The 27,803-nt window shown below is 42.4% G+C and overlaps 2 protein-coding genes across 5 annotated transcripts in view; one reads left to right on the forward strand and one right to left on the reverse strand.

The window, feature by feature from the left end:
* TMEM255B (transmembrane protein 255B) overlaps positions 1–1,963 on the forward strand; it is an 84,310-nt gene extending 82,347 nt beyond the window's left edge. For all 4 annotated transcript variants that reach the window (XM_049834097.1, XM_049834100.1, XM_049834098.1 and 1 more), the window contains one exon: positions 1,268–1,963. In XM_049834097.1, coding sequence (XP_049690054.1) covers positions 1,268–1,435 — 168 coding nt within the window. In that variant the 3' untranslated portion in view covers positions 1,436–1,963. The remainder of the gene's footprint in view (positions 1–1,267) is intronic.
* Positions 1,964–5,502: 3,539 nt separating this feature from the next.
* GAS6 (growth arrest specific 6) overlaps positions 5,503–27,803 on the reverse strand; it is a 41,377-nt gene continuing 19,076 nt past the window's right edge. The window contains exons 5-15 of the mRNA XM_049834090.1: positions 24,258–24,380; positions 22,591–22,710; positions 20,487–20,612; positions 19,226–19,347; positions 18,358–18,476; positions 17,771–17,960; positions 13,471–13,635; positions 11,797–11,965; positions 10,637–10,809; positions 9,545–9,773; positions 5,503–6,088 (exon numbers count right to left, since the gene is read on the reverse strand). Coding sequence (XP_049690047.1) covers positions 5,937–6,088; positions 9,545–9,773; positions 10,637–10,809; positions 11,797–11,965; positions 13,471–13,635; positions 17,771–17,960; positions 18,358–18,476; positions 19,226–19,347; positions 20,487–20,612; positions 22,591–22,710; positions 24,258–24,380 — 1,688 coding nt within the window. The 3' untranslated portion in view covers positions 5,503–5,936. The remainder of the gene's footprint in view (positions 6,089–9,544; positions 9,774–10,636; positions 10,810–11,796; positions 11,966–13,470; positions 13,636–17,770; positions 17,961–18,357; positions 18,477–19,225; positions 19,348–20,486; positions 20,613–22,590; positions 22,711–24,257; positions 24,381–27,803) is intronic.

A 27,803-nucleotide genomic window follows, 5' to 3' on the forward strand; every position in this document is an offset into this window, starting at 1 on the left:
GGGAGGGAAGCAACAACTCCAAAATAAATAAAAAAACTCTTCAAACCACCCAAAAAGCACAGTAACTACGTTTAGAGCAGAGCTAGCTAGCAGGTCTGTCGGTGTACCTGCACTGCCTCCTGGAGAGTTAAAGGGCATCACTGACCTTCCTGCCAGGACGTTCCCATTCTGTGTCACCCTGTTGTACAAAGGCAGGACAACATTCTCCTTGCCACGGGGGTCTGACCCACGGCAGCGGCCCCTGCTCACCCGGAGCCCCACGGAGCAGCCAGGCCCTGTGAGCAGGGGTCTGCCAGCCCTGGGCAGCTCTGAGATGCCCCTGTCCATGTGCCAGCCCTGGTACTGGCCTTCTAGATGGTGACTGTATGAATTTTTTTAGCAGCAGGGAGCAGCACTTACTTGCCCGGATTTTTCATTTCCCTTGAAAAAGATTCATGATTACTACTTTTTGTGGTTTTTTTTTTGTTTTTTTTTTTTTAAATTCCAGGCACTTTAGGCCTGAACCTGCGGGAGCTGAGCACAACTCTTCTGGTGAAGCCCATGGACTGGCATATGAGGGGAAGAGTGAAATTCTGACCCTCTTGAAATCAATGACAAAACTTGGTTTAAAGCAGTGGTAGGATTTTATCCAGAACGTTAGTCCCTACATGCATTCTTTTGTTTTAACAAACTCTGCTTGTTCCTGAACATGGGCTGCTTCCTAAGCTCTATTTTTTGTGCCTCTTTCAGCCAAGGCCCCTTTATAGCTGAGACAGCCGAAGTGAAAGACCTACAGGGAGACACAGACCCACCTGTAAAATTTTCTCTTAAGAGGAGTCTGCATTTGGCACAGGAATAAGACCTTGAATTTATGCAAGTATTATAAATGAGAATAATTACACCTGGGATAATTTAAATTTCACAGTGATGCCTGGAAGCGAGCAGCTACACGTAACCTAACCAGCCAGTCAGGTGCAGTGCCTCACCCAGGAGGCCAGAGCATCTTTTCCTGCAGAAATTCCTGTTCTGCTCCATTGCCTAGCTGTACGCGCAATGTCTGTTAGAAGTGACTTGGGTTACAGACGGAATCTGTCTTGTTTCACTAGATGCCATCATTGCTATACTTAAGCAGGTGCTTTAAAACTAAAGTGAGTGTTGTGCTACAATGCATGGGAAATTTAATCATGGGACTTTTATATAACACTTACATGGCAAACCCTTAACAGAGGGCTGCAAATCAGGTTGTAATCCTTTACTGAGGAAGGTATTTTTCTCTGTCTCTATACAGCCTGCCAGCAATTTTCCAGGAACATCATCTACTGACATTTCTTTATCAGAAGAAACTCAGCCTCCATCTCAGTCCAGCTCCAGCTATGGTCTTCCCCCCAATGCTCCAGCCCTCTATACACCGACTTACTTCTTGCCTGGAGAAAAGCCTCCACCATATGCACCATAGAAGAAAGAATTGATTTTAAGTAGCTGGTAGGCTTTTATTTTGTTTTGAAGAAACCTCTGGAAACTGTGCTGTGCAGGCACCAGACTTCCCAAAGAACCCACCGCGGGGTGCGTTACGGCCACTCTGCTTTTACCCGCATCTCACTGTGAGCAGAGCAGAACCCTGGAAATGGAAGGGCAGGCACGTCACTGGGGGGGTGACCAGTCACCGCCCAGTTTGCCTGCAGTCAAATGCAGTGTTGCTTTCTGGCTACCATAAGCATGAAATGTTTCCTTCTCAGTACACTGCAGAATGAATTTTCTTCAAGAGGAGAAATGAAGAAAACACTCTGGATACATGTTCTGCTTTCATAAATCAGTTTAGAGGGGTTCTAGTCTGTGTTGTCCGAGTGGGTAGTCGGGAGCTCTCCGAGTCAATATTTTGGGTAGGAAGAGATCAGGTGTTTGTTTGCTTGTAGCATTTATTTAATAACCCTTTTTGGTGAAAGTGTTGTACCAATGAAAGTGTGGCAATTATTTTACAATAAATATGACTGTGTATATTTATACTGTACCTAAGGCTGTGTGTATTTGTAAGGACAGGAAAACAAAAGAACAGAGGAATAGTTCCCTCTTACAAGTTTCCAACAGAAAGGTTAATTTTGTTGGGACTATTTTATCAGAACTTTGTACCAGTCTAGTCTGCAAAGTAAAATGTCATGTCCGTGTGCTAAAGGTGCAATTTCCAGCCAGGTATTTTAAGCTGCACTTTAGTGCTCAAATTAATTCCTTTCTCGTCAAAAGAGGACCGCAACCAAAACCATTCTGTGTTAAACTCCAGTTATTTAAACTGATCAAGACCTGGTCCGGGCATTTTACAATGACTGAAAGAGAATGAATGAAAAGTCAGAATTCCTTCGTATTGCTTTAAAATTTTGTCCTATTGTATAGAGACAAAAATACGTTGACAAGGCTAAGCAGCAATACCTGTCGCAGTGCCACTGACGGGAACAAAGTCTTGTCCCCGTTGTGTGCACCCTGTGCATCACATTAGCTGGGATCCATCCGTCTTAGCACATGGCTCCATATTTTGGAGCAGGAGTGGCTACACCAGCATGAAAACCCATCAGACCACAGCATCCCTTCACTGCATTTTGCTCCTGCAGGAAGGGCAGTGGTGCTGCTTGCTCTATAGATCTTACAGTCTAGACAGCCATGAAGCTATAGAAATTTCCTGAAAGGCCAAAGAGCAAAGCAGAGAAAGGAAGGTATTTCTCATTAACTTTTTAAGCAGCTGCTTCATATTATGAAAACATTAAAAAAAACCCCTAAATAAACAAAACCAGTGTACTTGACAGTTTCCTTTGAAAGGAAGTGACACCATAAGACCAGTTGAAAATAGAACAAAGAATAATCATCCTTTTACATAATACTTTCCACCTTTCAAGAAATTTCTGTCAATTCATGTGTTGTACCTCTATGTATAAAAAGCAGATTCAGTACTAATACACATAAGATCAGAGGTTAATTTATATGGACTGTAAAAGCCATATTTTGTTCAATTAAGAAGGTTTTTCTGAGATGCAAAGTTTTAGCCAGTGCTGTTAACATCAGTGACAAGGTGCCTTAGGTGAGGTGAGTATATGAACCTGGTTGAGAGAAACAGAAATCGGAGAGGAGACCATTACTGTTCTTTTAAAAATTTAACACATCCAAAATGCTTAGTTCTTGTGCAAATGCACGCTGTGAAGAGCACAATCGCCCTGATCATGACATAAGTGGAATTACACATTTACTTCTTTTTACTTGCTATGAATACTACCAGGGGACCCACCTGCGTTCCTTTTGGGGTTTCAAAGCCCAGAACAGACTTGCTGCCTTTGAGTTGAGCACCTAGACTGCTAACAGAGCAAAACCAAAATCAATGTTTCTCTTGGGTTGAAGCACAGTGACTGAGGAGCAGCGGAGGAATGCTTATCACTTCTTTCCTCTTTTCAGTGGTATATAGAAGCAGCTTCCTCTTCCTCCAGCGTAGTACTGCTGTAGGGTATTAAAAACAATCCAGCTTGACACAAAAGAACCCCCTTTTTCTGTCATTCTCCAGACTTACTAATTCTGGCTTTCTCTTCTAAACCACACTTTGGGTCAGGGTGCACCGTGGTCTATGCAAAATACCTTCACATACATGCACACATATGCAAAGTCCTGGAGAAATTTTTGCTCTGAATTAGATTGGTTTAGAAAATGGAATTAAAGTCTTATACACATAATATTAAGTCTGAAACTGGAGAGTACCATACTGTACCAGAGGATTCACATTTCCAGGATCCAAAATAATTCTGGCCTCACAAAGAGCTGCACTTACATTAATACAAAGGTCAGACATGTTTGTGATTCATTTATGCCACATGGTAGTTTTTTGGGATCTACCACAGAAATTATACAAAAATGTCAGACACATAACACTATTTTGCTAACATGCTTCCTTTGAAAAGAACAAAGTAAAACAGGGTTTGCTTCATCTACTTGGTTTAAAAAAATAGGTGTTTTCCAAGTTTGTACTGTTTTCATTAGAGCTACTCCAAGTTGAAAAGATGTGAGATGTGTTTTGGTAAAGGACTACAATATCCATGAAAAACACACAGAAATACAAACCACTGCAGTGTGGAAGTGCCATTAACCACAGTATCTTCAGGATTCCCGGCTCTCACTGGAGATACTAACCTGATGTTTCTTGGGTTCTCCATCACACAAGTTGATCCAGAGTCATCAACTCTAACGGAAAGCACTCTCGGGAATACCATGGTTTCCCTTGCTCAGTAAAAAAAGCAAACTCATAGAAATACTTCTGGGTTTTCCTACCCAGACACACTCTGCCAGTAAGGTATTACTGGCTAGTGAGCAACTATCCTTTCAAACTTGCATCTGGTCACACCTGAGCGTAAGAGTCTCTTGACAGGTCCTTCTGTAAGTGTAAATGAGTACGTTGGTTGAAAGCGATAGAGCTCTGGTCTTTTCTGCCCTACTGCATTACTGCTGACCGATTTGGTCATGACACAGAGCTACGATGTCATGCTGTCTAATGGCTAGTAGAGTACCTTCCATTTCTCTGCTAAATAAAGCAGGGATCCTTACCAGGAAATATGTTTGGGATCGTCTTCCCCCTCTTCCATCCTTTCCTCTGGGACCATTCTATCTCCACAGCTTGGTGACAGATGTTGTCACACGGGTGGATTATTAGGCTAATCTGTCATCTCTGTATTTGATTAGGCAAAACATGGTGTAGAATGACCAGGAACAACTTATAAAAGACCTTGTAGAATTAGACCTTTTCCACATTAACTCTCAGAAGCACGGGGTAACTTTAGCCACCCAGTATTCAGATTTCCACCACAGCATATACCTATCTTTTTCAGTTCATTAATCTGACACAAGAGAAGGACCACATAAAGCAAGATTTAAGCGACTCAAAGCAGCCTAGGCAAAGCCCACCCCAACTTCACAAGGACAGCTTAAAAGTTGAATGCATTTTATGGCTCTACAACCTCTCCTGAGTAAACCCCCACGCATATTCTCACCACACTGCATTTTGGCCTGGCTCAATCTCACGGTCTCAAGCCTCTCTGCTCCCACTAAGCTCGCAGTGAATGAGCCAACCTAAAAATTAAGCAGCAAAAATATATCATCGCTAGATAATATTCCCCAATTCTTGACACCTCATCATTTGCCTTCAGCGGTTATTGACACGAAAGCCATATGGCTTTCAACTTATTGAGTCTTTTCTTCTAATTGTTTCCTGCTGACCCAACTTTGTTTTCTGTTTTCTGTTGACCGAGTTTTTCTAAAGGGCACAACTGAGTCTTCTATCTGTGGTACCAGAAAGAGAAACTCTAGCAGTAAGAATAGCAGCAACCATTTGCTCTCCAGCCCAGAAGATACGTAATATTGACATAAGCACGTAAACCCCCCCACCTCCAAACAAAAAACCCAAACCAACCAAGCAAACAAAACCCCACTAGTGTAATCTCCACATCAGGCATAGCCTGAGTCATTATCTCCAAATAACAGAATAATCTCAGTACAGGTAAATTAAAAACTTGTATGTAAATATTTTATTCTCTCATATTTTGCAAATCAGAAAGCAGTGTTTGGTAATAAAAAATAATACAGAATTATTATTTTTTCTTCCAGTCCATGCTCATATATTACCAGGTTTTCCACATTACGGATAAAACTGTCTCTTACAGTCTGAAGATAACATTCACTTCCGGTATATTCTGTACTTTTGGCTTATTTAATATTAGTCTTCTGAACTATTTACAAATATATTACAACCTTTAAACCTCAAAGCAAAGGAGTATTTCGATAATCAATCTGACATAAGGATCAGTAGCTCCTACGTAACTTCAGTGTTTAAGAGAAACTATACACGCAGTGCGGTAGGTCTGAATAATTTATATCTTTAAAAAAAAAGAAAAGCATTGAAAGTTTCTGAGTATAAAACTTTCGCATTGCAGTGGTACCTACTGACCCGCCTCGACTGGAGGACAGGAATGTGAGGTGATGTCACTGTGCTTGTAGAGAGCCTCGTCTAAGTCCAGTGCCTTGCTGCTCAGCTTGACGGTCATGCAGCCGTGGTAGGACGCGGTGACCGGAGTGGAAGTGACAGGAACGTCTGTGTGAAAGGGGAGACAAACATCTCTGGTGGCTCGTTTTGAATAAATACTTGCCCTACCTATGCTCCGATGGCTATCACTTCAATGAATTCAAGCTCTCCTCTTCACTCTGGGATTTCTACCCCCCGCCCCCACACCTCTCACCAGAAGGCAAGAGCACGATTCCAGACGTGGGGAAAACGCCATCTGCTCTCGTGCCCCAAAGCCCTTCTCCCAGGCTGAACCCTTCCTCAGCTGCTCTGTGTCTCTGCAAAGCCTCCAGTCCTGATAATACTATGTGCTGCACAGCAGCAAGGCTTCACTCCAGTTGCACACTGTGTTCACGCTGCTTTCCCTGTCTCCATCTTTGGACCCTCTACTTTGTCGTTAGTGGAGTTGTTATACCTTCCTCTAAAGCTTCCCCTCTCTCTTTTCAAAATATCTGCCGAAAGATTATAGGAAGAACTTCACGACAGGAAGGCTCCTCCTATATGCAGCCTCTACCACTTGCCAGACTCATCTTTACTGTGATTATGCTATGTATCAGCACAAGGAGGTTGCTGGCATTTATCAGAAAGGTGTGGGAATGCATCAGTTGAGTTGGTAACACTAACGCAACTAATTTTTTCTATGGAGATCCACTGGTGACATCATTTTAATCAGTTTACCAGAGGCAGAAAACAAATAGCAAGGACGAAGACACTAAGTACAACCCAACAGACTAGAGCAAATTAGTCAATCTTATTACTAACTTCTGTAACATCATATACACACTGAACTTAAATGAACAAAAAACCCTGCACAGTAACATAGTAACATGAAAATTTACATGAACTGTGTCCTCTACCCTTCCCCAAAGGTTATTAGTTTATTTACAACCCAAAGCCAACCCAATCAGGCTGGTTGTGCAATGGAAAGCAATGAACGTCTCGACGATTATTTAACTTCACAGTAATGCAGGTAGCTAAGTAAACCCCTTATCTTTACACTGAAGCAAGGACGACTTGAACAATAGGTTGTCCTGTTGACCTGAGATTATATGCAATTTAAAGGGTTCTGCCTGGAGACACGCGAGGCCAAATTTGAAGCTGATGTGATCAAACACAGTTCAGACTCTAGGACTGAGCGACAGAAAGAACATTTGTGTGGGATCTGTAAGCCACAAAGAGATACAAAGAGATATAAACTTTTCAGCTTCCTGGCTGAAAAGTACCATTGCTTGGTAGTTGCTTAAACTAATCACTTTAGCTATTTCCTACTCCTCCCCATTTACCAGATTTTATCTGTGAAGTCTGCTTAAGAGAAGGGGGCATCTGTATTGTAGCACTTCACATGAATGTAAACTAAATTTTGACCCAGAAGATGATGAAGTGTTGGCTTCATGGCTTGAACACTCGTCTAAGGAGTCACGCAGATCACTGTTACACGTGCCACAGGGCTGACTGAAAGACAGTGTGGGCTTTCAGATGGATTTGTAAGATACTACCAAAAATAATTAAAAAAAAAAATTCTTTGTGTTATAATTGCAAATCAGGTCAAATATTTAATTTTCTGCTATGACTAGAAATGGATCTGTCTGAAGTGTGGTCCTGTAAAGACTCAGAAGCCTTCTTTAAAGGCTCCTTCACCCAGTGATATACACATTGCCTGGAAAAATGCATCATATAAATTACCTATGCATCATATAAATTACATGATTTAGGATTTACCAGAACTGAAAATACCATAGAAATGGCAGCAAATGCCTATATGTTCCCTCTTCTCTCTTGAAACTCTAAATAATATTTCTTCTACATCTGCAATATTTGCTGTACTTAGGGTGGGACATAGTACATATTTTGACCCAGAATTCTTTCTTTATTTGTGGCAAATGGAATAAAGACATTAAGTGGGACCACTATACTTTGTTTTTTCCACAGGGTATGGAAGCAGGGAAAAACCAAAAAAGACGTAATGTTTTCAAAATTTGAACGAGCTAAACTCACTTAGATCTGACCATTTGGTATAGTTATTTAACCCAGAGTGATGAATCCAACCAAAGTGCTGAAATGTTTATTCGTTTGGCAAATGACAAGGTTTCTTGATGCAAGCGCTGGGTTCTTCTCAATGGCAAAAGCAGACCCCAGGCAGAAATTCCCATTGCTGAGCTGAACAGATCAAAGGGGCAAAGTAGCTAAACCTACAGAAGCCAGCTGGGTCTAAACAGCCATAGCTACAATATCTCACACTTAGTTCTGGCTAATTAAAAACCGTGCTTCATCCAGCACGGTTAGTCCAAGTGAACCACAGAGAACTCGGGACAGTGACAGAATGGGATTGTTTTCTGAGCTGTGAAAGTCTCTGCTGTGTATTTGAGAGCTACTTGCAAGAAAGTAGGTGACCTCTCTTGCTTGTGCAATGGCCAGCTCGGCCAATTCAATCTGACACTGGAAAATGCCACATTTGGGGATTCAGCCTTGTTCCTGCCAATGTGTGAACGTCCCAGAGTGTGTGGCCTCCCCCTTTTAGGTGTGACTGGGAGCCATTTACATCATCGGCATAAATACTCCGTAAACTCTTTTTCCTGGTGGGAACAATCACGCCATGTGTCCCAGCACACAGGGCACTGCTTCAGCCCCTACCAAGAGGCCAACATTGCTGCCTCTCCCTTGCTTGGGCAAGCAAGGGCAAGATTTTGCTTAGCTGCTGGCAACAAATTAGGATGTACTTCTGTGCATCAGAGACATAAGCGTTTCCTTAACTGCATTCCTCAGCGGTAGGGACTGATAAACCAGTTCAGCCAGAACAAGAAACAAATCCCCAAACTTGGCCAAAATTCATGATTCAGATGAAAGTTTGATCTTCTAGGTTCGGAACAGAGGAGCAAACTGACCTCCCACAAGAAGCCCTGTTGTTGCTAAAAAGCCAGCGAAACTATAAACGGCAGTAGCCCCTTGGCTGTGCCCTACATACCCTCTGCTGGGAAGAAATCTGTTAATTGTGTAGTGCTGCGATCAGTTCAAAGAGAACATCAGCCCGGGATAATCGCCACACTGGGCTTCCCAACCTTCAGTCAAAACAATGCGAGGCCCTGGTACTCCCCTCAAGGAGTGCTCACACACGTTCGTTACGTTAATGAAGCACTGCAGGAGCCTGTGGTCCAGCTCCTATGGATTTTACAAGGTTTAAGACAATGACCCTGCTTACAGCTATCCTTCAGATAAATCATTCCTAGTGCTGACCAAGCAAAACCTCCTCTTTCTATTTTTGCTTCTAGCTGTCCTCAGAAGGACACAATCGTTCAAGAAAAAAAAAAAAATGTCAAGTGCACCCTGACATCTGTTAAGATCATGTGCCTGCATGGCAGACAAAGCCCGCTCAAGCAGAAACAGAGAAGGAGGCTCCCAGCTCGAATGAACAGAGACAGATTTCCCAACGGCCAGCTCAGCAAGGTGAGCTGGGAGCCTGTAGTCCATGCTGCGAAACTGGATGCTCACCTGGCAATCCTCCCACGTATGTCTTCACCGTTGACTGCAAAGAGCTCTCCAAGATGGACAGACTGTCCTCTAACTCAGAGATGCTTAGTTCACTCTCTCCTGCTATCCCATCTACTCTCAGGGATAAGTGATCTCTCTTGAGGAGGATGTCCACAGAGTGTTCCTTCTTATCGCAGAGATTTATTGCCAGTCTGGACACAACTGTGTTCTCCACGGCGACGATGATAAACTAGATAGCAGGGGAAAGAAGAAAAGAGGCAGTAGAGCAGATATATATCTAGCCACGCTTAACCAAGACCAGGATGACCCCACTGTGGCCTTATTTACAAAGATTTTGCAGAGCCACCAGAGAATTAGTCTAAATTACTATTGTTGGTTGTGTTCTGAGCTCATTTGCATAGATGAGAAACCAATGAACCAGTGGAACTAATTGTTAGTCATAACCACTGTCTTCTCAGAGAGAATTCTTAGTGGGTCTTACAGAGGTTGTTATATTGCATTGGAACCAAATAGACTAGAGCTGATGTGTTATAAATGAAATGTTGGCTCATGGGTTTTAGTGAAATAATTCCTGATTTACAAAAGTTGGCTCATGGGTTTTAGTGAAATAATTCCTGATTTACACTCATGTAATGCCAGAATCTAGCCCTTTATTATGAATAACATTAAATCAGGAGCTTCTGCCCTCCATCGTAACTGGCCTTTCACAGCACCTGGAGTGACACGTAAAGCCTGTCTCTTGACTACTTTGGGACTCTTACTGATGAGCTCCAGAGAATGGAAATTGTTTGCTTATAGCATTAAACAGCTTCTGTGCCAGAAAAACATAACAAAATATGCCTGTATTCAAGAGATCAGTTCCATCTTTTACCTAGACCACATTTGCAAAAAGCTCCCTAGTAGCATCTGACATGTACCCTTAAGAGGCAGAGCTTCGGTGTCAGCCAAGCACCTCAGTCTCAGACCGTGTTCTGAACCGGTGGGGGGAAATAAGCAGGCAGGCAGCAGACCTGACAACTGATTTTTGAAAATGACTTTCAGTTCCCAGGGAATAGCAAAGAACCTTCTCTAGAAAAACACTTTAGTCTGTACCTGTTGTTTCAGTTTCTTTGTGGAGTGATAGTCAATCAGAGATAGTGAAAAAGGGACAGATGCTTCTTCTGTAACTAGAGCAAACAGCACACCAGTATCTGTTGCTGGATGAATTGCAGCATTTAATTCTATTTCCCAACTTGTCTTGGTTTCATTTCCAGAAGAAGGTTGCACTGCAGAAAAAGAAATGTGTAGTAAGTTCTTTATAAAGCTTACCATTGCAAAGCAAAGCAAAGCAAAAAAAAAAAAAAAAAAAAAGGATTATTGTTTGTAGGAAAAAAAATGCAGGTGCTGAGGCCTCATCTCTGCTGAGTACTGTCATCTGCACTTCAGATGCTGCGTTGTTTCTACTTTGCAGCTTTCTGAATCCATGTGGTAAGCGAGAGGACAGACACCTGATACTCCCTAATTCACAACGGCACAGCAGAAAAATCCACATAATGATGCACAGAAGGCTTCTGCAGAGGAGGACTTACACACCAAACTAAAATAGATGGTTGGCATTTGTATGTGTTTAAAAATACTGACAGTTGATCACACATATAAACAAACAGAATAATCTAGAACAAAGAAAAGGTGCCTTTCTGAGTGCTACATTAGTATGGCCAAGTTTGGTTTGAAACTTGTTATTACTGCATCTAGGCCAATTTCATTCAGCTTGTATCAGGGATATGCTTAGTGTGTTTGTCCCAAGTGTAACTAATACCAGCCAATGACTAAAAGTGAATCCAATCTTGGACATTTTGCTACAGACAATATTGATCTTCTGTCCCTCATAAACTCAAGATATAGCACTATGGCTTGCAGCTTTCCCTATTTAGCAGAAAAACAGTGGCTAGGGCTGGAACCACCTACACTGCTGACAGAGAGATGTGAAGCTGAGGATGAGCTGGAACCAGCCTGGGTGTGAAATGCATTACTGGTGCTACACAGAGAAAACCTAATCCGTGCTGGGCATATTCGTACTGGTTCTAACCATCATACATAGGCCTTCCTTCACTATGAACCACAAGTTTAGCTATTCCCTCTCCATTCACAGCTGCCAGTCTTTTCTGCATCAATCAACACAGAGTCACACATCTAAGTTTTAAACTGTTTATTAACCATGTATCGTTAATGGTGGGACAACAGGTCAGAAATAAAGAAAATAAAGTACTTACTGTAAGTAAGATTAAACACAGCAAAACCTCGACCAGGATAGAAAGACCCTCTTCCTGCTACAGCAAAGCACTGCATCTTTTCATTCATCTTTATGGTCTCTTGGATAGTGGTGTCCTCCCCATTCAGCCAGTTCCATGCCCGCATGCAACCATCCAGCCGAGGGTTTATCTAGGAAGATAAGGCAGTATCTCATGCCTCAAACTACTGTTCGGTGAAAATAGCTGATTTTGGGTGCAGACAAATACTGAGTTAGATTATGATACTAAATAGGAGAAATCATTTTGACGTGTTACGCACATGCAAGCCAAGTGGTGGCAACCCCAAGCAAGTAAGTGGTCAGTATTCCCCAGGAAACTCCCCTGAGCTCAGCTTGTCTCCACAGGACAGAAGGGCACTAGCTAACGCAGGTGCTAATTTGGTTGTATTGATTGTGTTAGCTCCTCTACATGCTGCACATCATTAGTCCGATTTACTTCTAAAGCTCTGTAGCCAAAGCTGTGTGACTCCCATAATTCTGCATTGCGAATGCTGGAGACTAACTTGAAGTTAAAAAAACCAATCCTTTGTGTCACTGCAAACAGCCTTCATGACACACAAGATGTTGGACCTGATGATGGTATAAGTTGTTGGGTGCTGGGTTGCCCGAGCCACGTGACAGGCACACCGCTCTGTGCACACCTTGTTCCTTCCAGCTTCTAGTTACGTTATCCTGTACCAAATGTCAGCACTAAAATGCGAGACAGTACGTAAAGACAAGGCTCCTTGCAAAGTGTCTAAATCAGCACCATTAGCTCCCATTAACTGAAGCAGAGAGAGTATTAAGCGTCTGAGCCAGGATAAAAACCTCAGGAGTTTTTGGCTTTCAATCCTATATTCAGACCACACCCCAAGCTTAACGTTCCAGACAAGCAGTGGCCCTGAATGACTTCTTGCGAGGAACAGGAGCCTTCCTCAGCAGCTGCACTCCCAGTCGCAGAGCCGCAAGCTTGTCACCTCATTTAGAAATAAAGAGATGCCAATTTGGGTTTCAAGGTGCCAACTCTGTGTGTGGTGGACATTCGAAATAGCCTGAGCAGCAGCTATTTCACAAACACAGCAATCATCCAGTCTCACCCAAAGAGCACCTTAAAGGCTTAAACTTTTATTCATATGCCCTATCTACTTGAATTACGAGGAAATAAAGAAAAATAAGCTTCTGTTTCCCTTGGGTCTTACTAAACTGAAACAGCAAACACAAGCAGCAAAACTGTGATAGAATATAAGTGAACCACAAACTTTGGTCACAACACAAAAAGTGCCCCCAACATTGTTTCCAGACTTAGTGGGCACAACAGTACCGTCACACAGCAGTGTGTCCACTGACTCCCAGGGCCAGCATGGCCACTGTTAATTTTGTCATGTCCTCCAGTTTTGCTGTGTCTTAATTCTGCAGGCCGAGGGTGGGATATATCTCACCCAAACTTATCAATCAAAAAATCAGGAGTCTCACCTTTGCTACTGGCTTAGGCTCCCTCTACAGTCAATGGAGAGAAAGCTGTATCCAGGAGGTGATAATTCCACCTGTTTCAGGGCAGGCTGAACTGCTCTCAGGAAGGACCTACATTACCCCAAGAGAAGATGAAATCAAGCCCTTCAGGCATGCAAAACAACATGAGCGATCATGCTATACTTACCGGTAGAACAAGGTCCTTTGTTTTGAAAGGAATGCCTCCTACTGTCAAATTCAGCTGATACAGTCCTTTGTCTAGGGTAAACAGATCTCCCGAGACAGCTATTTTCATAACTGCATCCCTGTTGACCTTTATAACCAAACTTCTTTCGAGTTCTTCAACAGAGATCTGAAAAAGTAAAATTGCAAATAGAATAATTCAGTATAAAAAGAACTTAACGTCTGCACCCTCAACTAAAGGACAGACACCACCAGTGAAATCCCCATGACGGAGAAATATTTTCTGTCCCTAAGCCTCTTTGTCAGCCTTTTAAATTACATTCCACCTTGATATGTAAATCTTTACCCTACAAAGCAACCTGGAGTTGACCTAATGGTAAAGACAGCCCCGCTACTTCAAAACATACACAGCTACACAAACATACAAGTGGATTAACTACATGACATTTGTAGGTTGCTCTATGCAAAACATAAATGCAATAACGAGTTATTAATGAGAAACTTCCTATTGCAGCTGCACATGAAAGGAAAAGCTGGAAAGACAGGTAAGATGTCTTTTGTTGGACCAGGGAAAGATAATGCAGAAGCCTTCCAGCCACAGCCTTTGAATACTGACCCCTGAAAAAAGAACAACAGAAGATAATAATTTTTGAGAGAGTAATAAAAATGTGTAATAGGCACTAATTTTTCTCTCAAAAGATCTCTGCAAGTTTTACCTCCAGTTCCCTGAAGAGCTACTTCTAAGAAGATTCTACCACCACTGCAATTTCAAAAAATTTTCATAATTTTAATTATGACCAGGCTGCACAGAGAAGCACTCTAAAGCAGCCAGCTCTGCAGAGGGAAAGGAGGAGGCAGAGCACAAAGCTGACACACAGCAGGCTGCTGACCAGCAGCATGGATTCTGCTGCCTTGGGACCTGGGTCCTGCTACCAACAGGGCGTTCTGTGGCCGTAGCAGAAGACAACACCTTTCTTCCCACAGAGAAGAAAGGAGCGCACCTCCTCTATTTCATTATCTTCAACACAACACTCCTTCTTCCCATCCCATGAGACAGATACCCCACCTACCCACTCTTCATCCATACAGCTCTATTCCCTGGGACACCCAGATGCTGCCTCCATCAGTGAGCCGCTGTATAGAATCAAATATCTATTTCAGCAGCTGTTTAGATTTATTCTTGTCTCTCCCTGCTAGTAGGCCAGGTCATGAGCGTTTTTCTCTTTGCATTTTGAGAGTAGCTGCCCCAAAATTGTTTCCATCAGCCACACTGAGCTCTCACCCCGTGGCTGTAACATACAGGATGATAGGGTTGAGCAGGTTTATACCTGGACACTCCCTTTGGATTGCAGTCTTCAGTAATGAAGATTAAGTGAATTTGACAGTTGAAAAGATTGTTCAAAGACCATCAAACTTTTTTCTTCTCCTGTGGATTCCAGAACAGTCTGGCTTACATTGCTAAAACACTGTTTACACCTGGTGTGTTGCTCTGTGCTCTATCTTACAGGACATGAATTTACTTGTCTGAAGCTTGCTTGTTTAAAGTGGCATCTACACCTCCTGACTGCATTCCGCGGAGACACACAAGCCAGTCTGAAACAGGCTTTTTTGGGCATTGGCAGGCTGTAAAGTCCACTCAGTGGGTGGGAACATAAGCCCACAGGTCCTGGCAGCCACAGCCCAACTGGCTTAGCTCCACTGGCTGGCTAGCTAAAAACTCACTCAGATGCCTCTGCTCGGTGTCGCAGTCACCACTGCCCTAATGCACGGGGGTATGGAGCACCACAAAGTGCTGGCACTGACCATCTCCCTGCTCCTAGCAGAGATCTCTGCCAGCCACGGAGAAAATGGGAATGAGGAAAAGCTGGCTGCAGCAATGCCCACGCTGTGCTTCCTCTGTGGAGAAATCCCGCAACTTGCAGGGCCACCAACACTCAGGGCCTTCTAAAATTTTATTAGATTGCATAGAAAGGAATAACACAGAAATTTAAAAAATTAGTCTGAGTTTTTAGCTGCTTCTGATCATTAATATAAACAAACCCAAATCAGTGGAAACTTCCATAGGAGAAGGGGTTAATCCCTGTGAAAGCTCTTAACAAATTCCAGTTTAGGAAATTACATTCTGCCTACTTCACGCTGCCCTCTGGCAGTTTGAGCTGCAGTTCCTTATATTCAAAGCTTAATTGCTGGTGCACCACCATCACCTACAAACCAAAAGGGGAAGCATTTTGGTAGTTAGCAGACTGCTCTAATTCCCTCCTCTTGTTGCAAGGAGAAGCTAGCTGCCGCCTGCCACAGTGCGCTCGGGGACATTCAGGCAGGCAGTTCTCGTAGCTAAGGGTTCCCATATGGTTAGCCATAAGGACAGTCAGCCTTGTGTTCTGGATTCACGCCCTGGTTAGCTCAGAGCGCACAGCCAGCCCATCCACTCTCTGCTGAAAAGCAAGCGGACAGCACTGAAAAGGGACGGGACTACAGGCAGCCGCAGGGTTAAAGCCAAATACAAACCTGCTTGTGATTGCTTAACCTTCAGTTCTGACATTTAACAGTGCAGGTGAGTTATTATTTTTGCTAACCATACTGTCCTCAGAGCAGTACTAAACTAAACATTGAAAATAAGACAAAATGATTACTTTTTTTGGAAAGGCAAAACAAACAGAAGGTGAGTGTGTTCTCTACTATCATCAGTTCATACGTGCCACTTCATCCAGCTGAATTAGACACAAATAACTACATCAGTAGTTTTTCTGAGGCTTATTTGTTTGTGTTTTCAATGCTGGGAATGATCATTTAAAAATAAATTAGGAGGGATAAACATCAGAGAAAATAACCTAGGTAGAAATATTTGCCTGAAGTTTTGAAAATGCCTTCATATTTCCATAAAAGTATGCAGCTTTTGCTCAAGAGACGAAAAGACATACACCACTGGTGCTTTTTCTCATGTTTTGCTTTTAAATAGCCATTGCTTTTTCATCTGCTGAAAGTTAATTAGTAAAATTATTATTTTCTCACAACCCCTATAAAGTTTTCCCAAGTATCCGAACTCTGCTGTTCTAGGTCTAACCAAAACTAAGGGCTTGATCCTGTGCATACTGAAGTCCAGACTAAAGCTCCCAAACTGCATGTGAGTCTGGACTGTGACCTCTGAAAGTTGTTGGGGTTATGCCTCACAGAAGGTGAGGTTGAAAAGTACACACGAGTCCATACTTAAAATGAAATGTTTCACTGACAGTAAAGGAACTGAATTAAACATCACCTCATCTGCTGGAAACATTACCAAATGTCAGTAGTTGACAGTGAATGCACTCAAGGACTTCTTTATTTATTCATTAGAAATAAAGTTTTTTCTCACCTTGCTTTTTTCTTTAATGTATATTTCTGAATTTTTTATACTAAAAAATTTACAACAGAAAACTATTTAGTTACCAGTATCTGTATTTGTCTCATATGCAAGTTAGCTGAGAACTTCCTGCCCACTCCCCAAGAGACACATCAACTTAAAAGCCAAAAGATCTCATTAAGTAAGAAAAAATGAAGGGAGAGGAAAAGACAGAAGTAAGAAGGCATATATAAATTGGTAATCTACTGTAGATCATACTACAGGATGCTTTTCATGATCCTGTCACAAATGGTAACACCCACGATGCTTCCAGAATCGCCAGATGTTCTGCGAGAGTGTCAAGAATAAGAATCCTTAAAAGCTCCAAGATGCAGTGCATTGTTTCGTGAGATTGCTGGGATTATGTTATTAGTAAACAGAGGTTCTAATAGATCCCAATACCATTACAAGGGAAATGGTCTATTTTGTATATAAACAAGCCTGAAGACTTTAAAAAAAGCATAGTGTAGCATAAGAGATTTGTCAAGGGCTCAGATTGTCTGAGCCCTGTGACCAAACAAAAAAATAAACAAAATCAACCACCCCCACCCCCACCAAACACCCTTGGAAACTTCCTTAAAACAGCTACAGAGTTCCTTCCCTCTTACTCCCTTCTACCCTCAGCCAGAGGGCATCCTCTCATGAAGTCAGCTTAGCACTCCTGCATCTCAAAGGCACTGTGTCTGCTCCGGTTGTGCAAATTAGTGATGTAATCTAGTTTACAATGGATATAAAGTATCATTCAGTTTGTTAGGAAAACTATTGCATTCTCACCTTAGAATTATTAAGGTACCGGCTTGCACTGAACAGATAGATAGGTTGGAAAAGCATCTTCTCAAAACACACAAAAGTCTAGCTGCACTTGACAGAGCCCATCAGGAACAGGCCAAGAAAGGGTACGATCTCAGCAGTGGTCTGGACTCACCATTTGCCACATGCCGTGGTTGATAAGTGGTCCGCTGCTGGTCACGCGGCCTATTCCGTTGTATTTCAGCTGCAGCTCTAGCCGTCCTTTGCGCAGAGCCAAGACTACCCATGTGCTGTCTTGATGGCCTCCAGCAAAGAAAAGGATACCTTCAGGATCAAAGGTTCTAAAGTCGAACTCGGCCACAAGTCTGACCGCACAGGTGCCAAGAAATAAATTAGTTATGCAGAGTTCAAAAACCACAGAGTACTTTCCATACAGATAGCATCAATTCTAGCAGTTATAAAGCTCTGTTAAAACATAGTAGCTTTTAATGCACTCCTGAAAGACTTAAGCTGTGAAGATGGGTTTTAAAATAGCATCAAGAATAAAGAATACATTATTGTACTTCAGTAATCACCCTAGGAGCTCTGCGGTCAAGGCTGCCTTTCTTAATTACTGGTTTGGATAACATTTCGCCTTACAGGACTCCATAATCCAAACAAATAACAATGATCATAGGACTAATTGTTATTGTAATGACCTAACTCCATCGCATGCATTAAAGCCTGACAGCGCATTCAACTGTCATTCTAAATTGTCCTCACCTCGTCAGTTGTTTCCTTTTGAAGCGCAGCCTAATAACAGGAGTGCCGCTGAACATCCTCCCCAGGTACAAGGATTTAATACTTTTTCCAACAGCAAAAGGCACACATGGGATTATGTTCTATAACCAAAACACATTTTTGAGTGCTTATTCTCCTCACACAGCAGAAAGAGAATCGGAGAGTATGCCTCCTCTTCCTTTCTCATGTAGTTGCTATATATACAGTAGGTTAGAGCTCTTTAATGTTTATAGTCTCAAAATACAGTTGTTCTGGTACTGAGAACATTTCTTCTTTCCTTCCCTCCTCCCTCCTATCTGCCTTGTAGGAGTGATTTCCTTTTGCAAAATGAAATCATACCCATAATGTACAGCGTAAGGTTTTCTACTGCAGCATCATGCCTACAACAAAAGATATGCTAAGAATTTGCTGGTGGCTAGTTTCCGCAGAGGCAGCCTGTGCCACTGAACCCCATTCACCTCAAATGCCTGGAAGACAAAAGTGTCAAGCACAAGTGCTGGTCCATAACTTACACCATACGCCCTGAGACCTTTGCACCATCCTACTGGGACTGACTCATAAAAGCTTGTGCAGCCAGAGGTAACTTATAGCCAAACAGAGGGCTGGCAGGGCTACCACTGGCATGCTCTTTTTGGAATGGGGACAGGAGGAGCCTGAGAAGAGAGACTTTCAGGAGAAAGTTTTTTTTCAGGAGAGCTACTGTCCCCAGCTCACATGACTTTGCCAACATGATTCCCTCCTGCTGGTCACTCAGCTCAAACAGCTTTGGTCCAGAGCTTCATCAGCTATTCTTAATTGCAATGTAAAATAAAGGCCCGTTCTGCAGTTATGGCAATGAAGACTAACATACCTCACACGTATTCATGTCACGGGAAAGTTTTACTCCCCCTCTGCCATCGCAATGACAGGTGTAAGTCCCTGGCGAGTTGACACAGGTCTGTTCACAGAGCTTTTCTTCACATTCATTTATATCTACACAAAACCAGCAAAGAAGAGAGGAGAAAACAGCAGTTGAGTTTGTTTAAACAAGAATCATCTGGGGCAAAAAAAAAAAAAATGTTATCAGTGCTGTTTTGTAGCACCTTTCATTTGAGCGTGCCCAAGTGCTCCGTAGCCAGTACTTACCCTGTGCCACATCTTTACAGGAGGGAAGAGTTAGAATTAGCATCTGCACAAATCTGTTTTCACAGACAGATTCCAGCTGCCCAAAGATACACAGCAAGTCAGTGGGAAGGCTGGAAGCAGAGCTCAACTCCTTGTCTGCTGGTGCAGAGCCCTGGGCTTTAACTTCTAGACAAGACTTCCTCCCTTCAGGCCCCTTCTGCTACGCCTGTGCTGACTGGCTTCTGTTCCTTCAACTCAGGTTCAACTCACGGACTGCTTCCTTCATTGCTACTCAGCAGCTGGATCCTCAACAGACAAGTAAAAGCTGAGTTTCTCATTCATTACTTTTTTTCCCTTTGGCTTGTTTTTATCCGCTTCACAAACAAATGCAGGAAAACAAATTGTGATGGCCCCCAGGGATCTCTTCAGGCAGGGATAAATACTTAGAGCCCAGTAGGGCTGGTTGGTGTGTGATTCAAGTCATTATGGTAACTTAGAAAAAAGACAGGGAACAATGCTAGTTTTGGAATACTTTCAAAACTTACTCCGTTGAGAAAGCTTGCAGGCAGTGTAGCCAGCAGAACTGTGCATGGTTCCAATGCATATTAAGCTCCTAGTTCAGAGTAATACCACAAGACAGGTTTTGAAAGAACAACAGCTACTGCTCTGTTACTTTTCTTGTCCTACAAAGAGAGACAGCAACATGCACAGATGCTTCTGAGCTTCTACCAGATTTTGTGCTTATCATAAATTCAAGAAATCTCAGTACTCTGGCTCGTACAGCTTGATTCAAGTCATCAAAGATGACTGCAAACTCAATGAACTCAAAGATGACTGCAAACTGCAAACTCACTCACAACTAGGGAAAGGGAACAGAAGTCCAGTGTGTAAGCAACATTAAAAAAAAAAACCCAAAACTTTTACTGAAGCCTGAAATTAAATTTCTGGGGTTTTATAGCTTTTAATCATGTAATACATCTTAACATGATGTTATTTCATGAGCTTACCCTGGCAAGTCTTTCTCACATCATCGTACTTGTAGCCTGCATCACAAAGACATTCATATGAGCTTATTAAATTTTTACAATGAGCTTCTCCACAGATGTCGGCTGATGCTGCACATTCATCTATGTCTGCAAAACAAGCAATTAAACAACATGAATTCAGATGAGGATAAATCACTGCACTGTTTGTACACTGGAGTGGGCTCAGGGTCAAGAGATCTCTGTATTATTTTGGTAACTGAAAAACCAATCTCTAAGAATCTACCTTTAGGGTTAGCTAGCTATACAAAGTGACTTCAGGCTTTCAAAACCAGTTGGTTTGTCTTTCTTTAAGCCATTAACCACTACTGGAAAAAAAAAATGCAAAGTGAGCCAAGAGAAAAACTGTAGACCAAAACTCCAAACCAAAAACCAACAAAACCCAAAAGGCCCACTCCATTCAGAGAGATGAAACTGGGTTCAAAAAGCAGCAAGCAGGACTGAGGAACAGAAGTATGAATTTTAACAAAAGAAGGAACACAGCCTGTAGAGCACCACAGATTTCTGTTCTCCTTCCTCAGACAGGCAAACAATAATTTTTCATGCATTCACAAAACTAAGATCTAAATCTGTTGTAAAGGGGAATTGAAGCAGCCCTATTTGTCACAGAGGACAAGTCACATCTCTCAGATGTTGTGAGGTTTCACCATGAAGGCAGGTCCATAAAAACAAACAAGTGTTTTTCTAACATGTTAACTAACACCCAGCAAAATCCTGGTGTTGACAAAACATTTGCAGTATACTGAGAGTCTAATATTTACTTTTGCTTTCTAGTACATGCTAAAGCTACAATTACATCTTGCACTTTGTGATTTTCCCTCTTTTGAGTGAACTGGCCGATGATAGTCTGTCTAGTACGCTATGTAGCCTAGTCTACAAATAAACAGACAAAACCTAACTTTTTAGTGTGTGTACATAATGACAGGAATAAACGTGAAAGAAAATTGAAATGTAACAATAAATCTCAGCTAGCATTAACCACAGCTGACAGTAACATCAGCAACCAGAGGGTCACACATTGAAGCTACAGAATGCCTATACACTATGTTCACAGTGCTCTAATAGACAGTACTAGGGTATTAAGACAAATATATATACATAAGAAAACAAACGGAATTGTGAGCCCACTCGCCATTCACCTGTCCATGCCAACTGGCACCAGAGGACAATTCAAAAGTGAAGTTGGCTCTTCTAAGTGGCTGCTCCCTTTAGAAAGGGATACCACATAATCCATACAGTCATCACTTTTTACAGTGGAAGTGACACAGAAATAAAATCCTGCTCTTTGTCTTTTTGCTGGTAGCATTAATACGTTGTTCAGATCAGTTACGCAAACTGTTTAGAAATATGTCATCACATCCATCTGTAAGAGGTAAATACACAGACTTGCCTGTTTTTTCATGAGATGATACTCATAACTTTAGCAGCCAGCATACAGTTTCTTAACACTTTTAAAATCTCAGTTGCTTAAGTTTTGGTTATGTCAATTCATTCTGCAGTTTCAGTCAGATACTTCAGATCTTCACTTTCTGTTCTCAGCTACTAAGCAAAATAGCTGCCAACCTTCACTAGGGCCCTTCTACAGCTATTAATACTCAGTTGCAGTGAATTTATCCATCTGTACCTATCTGAATTCCTTAGCTGCTGCACATAGCCAAACTTAGAAAAATAAAATAAGAAACACACAAAAGAAAAACAAATGGCTCATATACTACGACACCATGAGACTGGAAAGAATCATAACAACGCACCTGGCCAGGCCTTCCTCCTCTCAATGTCAGGATATGAGGACTAAGCAGCTAAACCAATTTAGCACAATCCAAGCCACAAACGCTCTGTGAATCATGCCTGTGTTATGATATCGGAGAGCAGCACGGTGTGACCGCTAACAAGCCCAGGCACGTAGCACTGGCTGGAGCACCCAGCACAACCCCAGCAGAGTGCAGCTAACAGGAGCTACCAGCATGTCTCTGCTGGGCTAGGGAGAAGACCAGAGCTGCTCTCTGAAATACAGTCACAAGTCACTAAGCATCTGCTGAAGCAAACTGAAAGGCCCAGCAAAGCTTACCTTCACATGTTTTGCTGTCTTTAAGAGTGTAACCACTGTAGCATGAGCAACGGTAGCTGCCTAGCTTGTTGAGGCAGAGCTGGTTACAGCCACCGTTCTGTGTTCTGCATTCATCAATATCTGCATCAAAAGGAAGTGTTACAGTCAGCTTTTCACCTCTGTAAATAATCTAGAGGGTGGGAGTGGGACAGGCATTGGTGAGGAGAAAGACCAAACAAGAAACAGTATTACAGCTACAACACAATGATTACAAAAGCACAAAGATTTCATTCAAACACTTCAAGTACATTAGCTCAAGTACATTTAATAAAAAAAAAAAAAGAAAAAAAAAAAGAGAAGGAACTGTAACTGAGTATCTCCTTCACAGCTCTGAGAATGCAGAAGAGTATCTTTAGTCACTTCGGAGGTGAAGAAGTTTGTTTGCAGAAGGAAATTAATTAAAACTGATGTATTTTATATCATAACCAACTTTTAAAATTAATACTATGACCAGGAAGTTCAGGATGAAAGCTTTAAATAAAACAAGAACAATGTATCCTTACTACTACAGAACTCATGAGAACACAAAAAGTTTTAGGTTTGCAACTATTGAGTACTGTGAGCTAAGCTGTGCTCCACTGAACTTAGCAGCAAAAGCCTGTTACATCCAGCAGAGCCTGGATTTCACCCTCGATCTGCCTTACCTGTTCATTATGTCCTGCTTGTACATGGGACTCCAGAGTTAGCTGATGGGTAGAACAGCACATTTCATGGCATTTCATAAGAAAAAAGAGGAGATATGCTTGAGACTGATCAGTTGCTGAGCTCTCAAAGCTGACTGCATACTGATCAGTCAACTGTCTCAAATGCTTAAATAAGCTGCTTGTGAGTGATCCTATAATCTCCCCACAATATTTACATCAGAAGGAAAGGCTTTGGATCTCCTGCTGTCTTGGTGGCCACAATTCTGGACTGGCTGAATGCGATTTCTGGCAATTACTTAATATTGGCAGGCAGAAAAGCAGTGGCCCTGACAGGAAGCCTTGCAGGCAGAAGAAAAAAAAAAAAAGAAACCAGAAAACAAGAGGAGGGAAGATAACTTCAGTATTTCATAAAGGAATAGAGAAAGTCCTCTGGGGGCCTGGAACTTCTTGCACAGACAGTTTCTGCCTGAATATTCTCTTTGGAGGTGACAGAGATACACAGTGGGATTAAGCTGTCGTGAAATAAGGTCCTACTAGCAAGGAAGCTTTAACAGACTAATTTCATCAGTTTGTGCATCATCAGAGTCAGATGCCAACTTGCCTGCTGGAAGTCACTGTTCCCATTGCAGGGATGCTAGAAAGGAAGATGGGCCACCTCCTCTGGCTCTGCAGTCTGTGTTCTATTACGTCAGGGTACAAAAGCCACTACTACTTATTTCTGCTGCCCCTTTCAGAGGGGTGAGCCAGCAAATTAGAGCATAACTTCTTAGATTATCTTGCCAAGACCAAGCTGAGATACATTAAAGTCAGATAACAATGTTGACATGACCAATTCACAGAAGGGTAAAACCACAAGTGGTGTGTAATCCAGGTTCAATTCTGTGACTTTTGAATTGTGGAGCACAGTATCAGTGACCATTGGAGAATATAGCAAAACCCAATACAACTTTGTTCCAAGTATGAAAGATAATGAAACCCAATTACCTTTTTCACATGTTTTTCCCTGCCAGCCACGCTTGCATTCACAATAGAAGTCTCCCTTGAGATCTTCACATTTGACAGTCCCCTCTTTGTGACAAGGATCAGGAGAACACTGGTTTGGCAAATCTGATTTATATAAAGAATAAAAAAACCAAAACAAAACCAAACAATACATTGAAGTCACTGACAGCCATGTGTTTCACTCTCATTAAAAGTCAAGAACCTTAAACAGTAACGGGGAATCACTATCAGAAATACTCACACCTGGCAAAACTGGAAGCTAGTTCCTAGCGCTCACATGCCGAACAAGCTGTGCCAGGCATTTTGCAGAGCACATGCAGTGGAATTCATTTCATTGCAAAAGGGAGTGAGCTACCAACCCTTTATCTGAAGGGCACATCCTGAAAGAAACAACTCAAAGTAGCTCATTTTTAAGAAAGTTAATTCTACTCTCCGCAGTTTTGGAGAAAATAGAAAGCAGGCAACAACTACAGTACTCAAGGAAAGATGGGTACTCTTTTCAATTACTTTTGGTAGTTCAACTGAGGATCTTACCAGGGCTGACAGATTTGTGGCTAGCAAAGGTTTATATCTGAAATTTTTGTCAGAGCTGTCCAACTTAGGCTCTTCTATTATGCAGAATGAGAATAAAAAAGAAATACCAATGTTTTAACAGCATAAGAATAGCAAACCACTAATCCAGTTTACAGACAGTACAATGTTCCTATGGGGCCAACACAGAGTAAAGTCTGCCACTGATTTTTAAGCCAAGTTCCAATAGCTGGCAGTGGATTTTCTCCATAGGAAAGCAGCAAGAGAGTAGTCACCATAGTTTGGGAAGGACTGGAAGAACAAATATCAAACTATTGTGTAACTGCTCAACGAATGGAAGTCACCTGTCCAAATTCACCTACCCACCTATCTGCAGAACACCCAGGGACAGTGCTTTGCAGACATAGCTAAAGGAAGGATGAGACAACACCCTTGTCCCCACAAAAAATGAGTTGGTAGTAGTAACCTGTTACTGTGTTCTAGACCAGTGATCTTCAGAAAACATAAACGTGTTAACAGTTTCCACAACCTTAACAAGGAGCAGTGCAGAAGCTCATTCTGTAGACTGCAAAGCTCACCTAGACAGAGGGCCTTTCTGTTTACCTATCTCCTCCCAGCAGCGGGGTTCAGCAGAGACAGGGTATTTCTGCAGACCTTCTACACTTCGGTGAACTTTAGTCACAGGCCAGTTTGCCACAGATGCCACCTTCTACAGAGAAGATTTGAACCTGACCAGAGCCTTAGCAAACCTGGATGAACGTATATTCACAATGGGACTGACCTTCTACACCAGAGCAGTTAAACGGTTGGTCCCACTGTCCTCTGGGCTCACCAGCACATGGAGTGCATTGGAAAAGGAAGACCTACGACATGAACGCATGATGTCCAGGCTTCTCTTCTGATGAACATACACAGCAGCTTCTTGTGCCTGACCAGCTGTACCCCCAGAGTGGGGGTGGCATAGCTACAAAGCAACGATTCCGCCCAGTTCTTCTGGTGCACGATACAGGAACTGTTGGCAGATGTTGCAGGTAGCAGTCTTTAAAGGAAGAACTACTATCGTTAACAATGCCTTCTGCAACCCTGCAATCTTGGCAGCACATCCTTACAACTCAGCTGAAACCCTGTTCAGTCCAGACAAAAGAAAGAGTTTATGAGAAGTGGACCAGACAGGTACAGTTAGAGCACCTGATCTGCAACAGCCCTCCGCAGATGAAGTTTGGTCTGTGATACTGGATTTGCAGTGCAAAAAGTGCTCAGTGGGTACACCTTAAGTGAGCAGCAGCAGCAAAGACCCCTCTTCATGCACTGGTTCTGCTGAGACCAACGTTCAGTAGACCCAACATCCAGTTCAGACTCTTCATGATGTTCTGAAACATGACTTGTGAATTGACAGGCATATGGGGTGGCAGGGGGGCATGTAGGGAGAGGAACTGTTTGCAGATTAGCAGCCCCATCAGACTTCTCAAATTGAGATAAGTTAAGAATTGGATTAACTCCTACTTTTGTCAGGATTATACTGCTTCTACATGTCTCTTAACTTCCTCTGTGTGACCCTGAAAGACACGTTCATGACAGGCTGCTTTGAAAAAAACTTTAACATTCCTGTAAGTGTAGGCAGAAGCAACTCCCTTTGATGTCTTATAAAGCACTGAACAGCATTTTTGTTTGCAATGACTCCCTTAGATTTGAATCCCAGTAATCACAGACCGGTTGAGGTTGGCAGGCATCTCTGGAGGTCATCTTGTCTGACCCCCCAGCTCAAGCAGGGCCACCAATAACCAGTTGCACAGGACCATGTCCAGTCTAGCTGTGGAATAACTCCAAGGATGGAGACTCCCAACCTCCCTGGGCAACCTGTGCCAGTTCTGGGTCACCAACACAGTGAAAAAGTGTTTCCTGATGTTCAGGCAGAACCTCCTGTGTTTCAGTTTGCCCCACTGCCTTTTGGACTTTCAGTTTGCCTTTTGGACAGCCATTGAGATTGGTGCTATGTTAGGCATAAAAATAAGGCAAGAGCATATGCTCAAATGTTGGATAGCATTTGTGTTAGAGTTATCAAGAAAAAATGGTCAGATTCTTGGGCTGCACTGCACACTGAATTACCTGAAGACTGAAGTTAGATGCACACAGTGTTGCAGTTTATTCAGATTACCATGGAGTACTAATTTCATATTTCTTTACATTTATCACATTGTACAATATAAAAGTTTTCACCAATCCTTTCTCTGTAGGGTATTTAACTGAGCTTTGGACATAAAGACTGTTTAGTGCCAGTTCAAAAACTATGACAAACATACCTGTCCACTATGCATATGTTTATAATAAAGATTCCACTGTTCTTCTGAAGAGGACTAACAGATGTCAGAAATCAGCAGATGACTGGCAATGGCTGTCATTAAATATAGTGGGCTGAATCAAGCAGGACAAAATAGATGAAGCGAAGAAAGGAGCTCTATAAAAGGTCATAAAGGATCACAAATCTCCACAACTGAAAGAATCTGCATTTCAAGTTGTGATTTCATCCACCTCTATCAAAACACAGTGGTTCCCACCCACTCTCTCACTTCAGGTTCTCCTCTGTAACCAGCACAGCTTCAACCTCTAGCTAGGACTATGCCATTGAGATCATAAGCATTTATTCTGAGCCTCAGCAAGGTGTTCCATCGTGGACAAGGGCAGAGAGAGCCAGAGGGCTGATCAGGAAGGGAGTGTGACTTGGCCAAAGAAATGCCGATTTTCAGTATTTCATCCTGATGCTCAGAAGCTAGTGCCTGGGAGAAGTCTACAGGAAAAGCATGGGTACACAATCCTAAGAGCCTCACAGAAATAACCATCCCCTCGCTGCAAGAGAGGCCTAATTCTCTTTCTTCCTCACCACTCCAGCTGTGCAGAGCTGGGGCAAAGCCAGAGCCAAGGTAGAGACGAGGCCACACAAAACAAAACACAGCTACATGGGCTGTCTGAACATCCACCTGCCAGAACACCTCCTGATAA

The sequence above is a fragment of the Accipiter gentilis genome, chromosome 31 (genome assembly GCF_929443795.1).
Source record: "Accipiter gentilis chromosome 31, bAccGen1.1, whole genome shotgun sequence".
NCBI classification, from domain to species: domain Eukaryota; kingdom Metazoa; phylum Chordata; class Aves; order Accipitriformes; family Accipitridae; genus Astur; species Astur gentilis.